A 4,476-nucleotide genomic window follows, 5' to 3' on the forward strand; every position below is an offset into this window, starting at 1 on the left:
TACCCTTTTCCTTTCCTTACCCAACAGGACTTGCCCCAGAAGGACTACCTCCCCGTGCACATCATGGTCGCCGTGTTCCTTACCTTAGACGTGGTCGTCGTGGCTCGTCTTCGGTTCACGGTTCCGGATAAGAAGATTTCGTCAGCGGAAGTGAACCAGGTTTTCAAGAGGCCGACGGTCATACTGACGCTGGTTCGTGTTTTGATTTTGTTGTTGTTGTTTTTATCTGTCTTTTGTTATTATTGTTATCTTTGGTTTTGTTGTTGTTGATTTGTTTTTCGCTCTCTCTCTCTCTTTCTCTTTCTCTGTCTTTCTCTTTCTCTGTCTCTCTCTCTCTCTCCCTCTCCCCTCTCTCTCCCCCTCCCTCTCCCTCTCCCTCCCTTCTCTCTCCTCTCTCCCCTCTACCTCTCCCTCCTCCACCTACCTCTCCCTCCCCCTTCCCTCCATCTCCCCTGCAACCTCCCTCTCCTCTCCTCTCTCTCCTTTATATATTTCCTTCACTTTATTCTCTCTCTCTCTCTCTCTCTCTCTCTCTCTCTCTCTCTCTCTCTCTCTCTCTCTCTCTCTCTCTCTCTCTCTCTCTCTCTCTCTCTCTCTCTCTCTCTCTCTCTCTCTCCCTCCCTCCCTCCCTCCCTCCCTCCCTCTCTCTCTCTCTCTCTCACTTACAGATAACAACAGTAGTCTTAGGAATGTGCAGCGGTATGGTCTGGACATTCCACTTTCTGCTCGTCGAAGACACAGCTGCTCTCTGGGACCCCAACTTCGACTATTTAAAACTTCTTCAAGGATTGCTTCTCGGGGTACAGTGCTTGCTGTCTGAGGTACCACTGTTCTTCCTCACTGGTAAGATCTGTTTTTTTTTCGTTTGTTTGTGCTCGTTGGTCTGTTTGTTTTTTTGTTTGGTTGGTGTGTATTGGTTTTGTGATTTTTTTTTTCTTTTTTTTTCAGGGGAGGGGTTGATACTGAATTTTCCATGTTTGTTTTTGTATTATTAGTCATTTGTTTATTCATGTGTTTATTTGTTTTTTTATCTCTTTTGTTCGTTTTGTTTATTCATAAATTGCTTTTATCTTTGCTTGTTTTGAAATTCTTCGACAGGATGTGCATGTGTATAGAGCTGGATGTCATTTGCATAATCTTTCAAGGTGAAAATAAGATACTTTTATCTTGTCATCTTTAAACAATCGTTATATGTCCGTTTATTATTGGCTTAGTTCTAGTTAATTATATTCTGTGTCTCTGTCTCACCCTCTCTCTGTTTCTGTCTCTGTTTTTCTCTGTCTGTCTCTCTCTCTCTCTCTCTCTCTCTCTCTCTCTCTCTCTCTCTCTCTATCTCTCTCTCTCTCTCTCTCTCTCTCTCTCTCTCTCTCTCTCTCTCTCTCTCTCTCTCTCTCTCTCCCCCTACTCTATACCTATCTATCCATCTACTCTTTCACTCCATCTATGATTAATTTTCCAGCTCTCCCTCTCTCCAAACCCCACCCCTTCCCTCCTCCTTCCCTATCCCCCTTTCTCCCTCCTTCCCTCCCACCCACCCTCCTCCTCCTCCCTCTCCCTCTCCCTCTCCCTCACCCCTTCCCTCCCTCCCACCCCCTCCCCCTCCCTCTCCCTCTCGCTCTCCCCCTCCCACCCCCATCCATCTCCCCTTCCCTCCTTCCCTCCCCACCCCCTCCCTCTCACCCCCACTTCCCCCTCACAATCTCCCCCACCCCATCCTCGCCCCCTTCCCTCACCCCCACCCCCTCCCCAACCCCATCCCACCCCCCCCCTCCCACTTCCACCCCCTCCCTTTCTCCCACCCCCACCCCATCCTCCATCCCTCTCCCTACCCTCCCTCCCACCCCAACCCTCTCCCCCCCAACCCACCCCACAGGCCGTATCATCCAAAAACTGGGCTACAGCCACTCCCTCTTCGTGTCCCTGGTGGGGTTCGCCGTCCGCTTCTGCCTCTACGCCGCCGTCACGAACCCCTGGTGGTATCTGCCCGTCGAGCTGCTCCACGGGGTCTCCTTCTCCCTCAGCCTCGGGTGCGCCGCCATGTTCGCCAACAGCGTGACTCCCCCGGGGGCTGAGGCCACGATGCAGGCGGTGTTCGGGTCGTCGCTGCACTGCGGTGGGTTTGGGGAGGGGGGTTGGGGGGGTTTGGGGAGGGGTTTTGGGTGGGTTTGAGGAGGGGGGTTGGGTGGGTTTGGGGAGGAAGGGTTGGGTTGGGGGGGGGGGGTGGGGGGGGTTTGGGGAGGGGTTTTGGGTGGGTTTGAGGAGGGGGTTGGGTGGGTTTGGGGAGGGGGTTGGGTGGGTTTGGAGGGGGGATAGGGTGGTGGGTGAGTGGGTGCTTATATATCAATTTTAGATACTTTCATTTTTTATTTCATTTCAACCCCCCCCCCAAAAAAAAAAAAAAAAAAAAAAAAAAGCAAAACAAATTCTTTCAAAACAATGGTAATGGTTATGAGAATCATGATAATCATGATAATTGTAATGATAATAATTAGTATTGTTATTTTCATTGCTGCTTTTTTTTTCTTTATGAGAGTGATGATACTAATGATAATAGTAATAATAATAACTAGTATTGTTATTTTCATTATCACTTTTTTCTTTATGAGAGTGACGATAATGATAATAGTAATAATAATAATCATTATTATTATTTTCATTATTACTTTTAATATCAATAATAATCATTAGTAATGTTATTTTACATTATTATTTTTTCATCAACTTTTTCCCTTTTCCCTTTTTTTGTTTAGTTTTTTTTTTATTTATTTCTTCTTTTGTTTTTTTTTTATCCTTTTTATTATTTTTTTTTTTTTTTTTTTTTTTGGGGGGGGTGAACACCTCCAACCCAACCCCCATCTCTTCCACTCTTCCACAGCCAATGGTTTGGGTGGATTGGTGGGCGGCTGGCTCTTCCACGTCATGAACGGGTGGAGAGCCTTCTTCGTCATGGGCGTGGGCGTGGGCGTGTATGCTCTCCTGTACCTGGCCGCCCACCTGTGCATCACGAGGCTGTATCCTGAGAAGCCAGAGACGACGGGCGGTGAGGAAATGTTGATGATGATGATAATGATTGGAATAATGATGATTATGATGATGATAGTAATAGTAATACTGATTATGATGATGATGATAGTGATAATGATGATTATGATGATGATAATGATAGGAATAATGATGATTATGATGATAATAGTAATAGTAATACTGATTATGATGATGATGATAGTGATATTGATGATTATGATGATAATGATAGGAATAATGATGATTATGATGATGATAATAGTAATAATGACGATTATGATGATGATAATGATAGTAATAATGATGATTATGATAGTAATAGTAATAATGATTATGATGATGATAGTGATAATGATGATTATGATGATGATAATGATAATGACCATTATAATGACAATAATGATAATCATGCAAATAGTAATGGTGATAGTAATAAACATTATAATGACAATAGTGTTCATAATAGTGATAATGGTGATAACAATGATAATAATTATTATTATTATCATTATTATTATAATAATGATAATAATAGTGATGCTAATAATAATGATAATGCTAATAGTGATAGTTGTGATAAAAATGACAATAATGATAAAGCTAACAGTGATGATAATAATGATTTTAATGACAATAATGACCAATATAAAGGATAACGACCCATTCAATTTCCCAGAAGCCAGAGAACCGGTTCCTCGCGAGACCCCCAAGGAGGAAGTGCATCTCCTTGATGACGGCGAGGCGAGTCGAGCCAAGGTCCTGCCAGCGACGAGGACTCAGGAAGGCGAACAGGGCTTGTAATCTCAGGGAATAAAAGGGTATCCTGTGAGTGGGAGAGGGGGAGGGAGGGGAGGGGAGGAGGAGGGAAGGGGAGGGAAGGGGGATGGGAGTGGAGGTTGGGGTGGGATATGTATACATGTGTGTGTGTGGGTGTGTGTGTGTGTGTGTGTGTGTGTGTGTGTGTGTGTGTGTGTGTGTGTGTGGTGTGTGTGTGTGTGTGTGTAACATATGTATATATATATATATATATATATATATATATATATATATATATATATATATATATATATATATTAGTATGCATATCAATATATATATATATATATATATATATAGAGAGAGAGAGAGAGAGAGAGAGAGAGAGAGAGAGAGAGAGAGAGAGAGAGAGAGAGAGAAAGAGAAAGAGGAAAGAGAGAGAGAAAGAGAAAGAGAGAGAGAGAGCGAGAAAGAGAGAGTGACGAACAGAAGTAAAAAGAGGAAATGACAGAAAACAAGAAGAAGAGAGAAACGAAGAAGCAGAAATAGAGAAAAGGGGAAAATCAAAAACAAAGGAGAGAAAAATACTTATAACAGAACCCGAGTACGAGTATTTCAACGTGATATTACTCTATAGTACAACCTCTTTAAAACTACAGGGATGATTTTTATACCTTTTATATTCTCTCATGTTTT

At 43.1% G+C, this 4,476-nt stretch overlaps 1 protein-coding gene across 1 annotated transcript in view; it reads left to right on the forward strand.

The window, feature by feature from the left end:
- LOC113809460 (major facilitator superfamily domain-containing protein 6-like) overlaps nt 1-3,856 on the forward strand; it is a 20,500-nt gene extending 16,644 nt beyond the window's left edge. The window contains exons 8-12 of the mRNA XM_070118064.1: nt 28-192; nt 669-843; nt 1,874-2,113; nt 2,876-3,040; nt 3,704-3,856. Of these exons, the coding sequence (XP_069974165.1) occupies nt 28-192; nt 669-843; nt 1,874-2,113; nt 2,876-3,040; nt 3,704-3,825 (867 nt within the window). The 3' untranslated portion in view covers nt 3,826-3,856. The remainder of the gene's footprint in view (nt 1-27; nt 193-668; nt 844-1,873; nt 2,114-2,875; nt 3,041-3,703) is intronic.
- The last annotated feature ends 620 nt before the right edge of the window (nt 3,857-4,476 follow it).

The sequence above is a fragment of the Penaeus vannamei genome, chromosome 41 (genome assembly GCF_042767895.1).
Source record: "Penaeus vannamei isolate JL-2024 chromosome 41, ASM4276789v1, whole genome shotgun sequence".
NCBI lineage: Eukaryota > Metazoa > Arthropoda > Malacostraca > Decapoda > Penaeidae > Penaeus > Penaeus vannamei.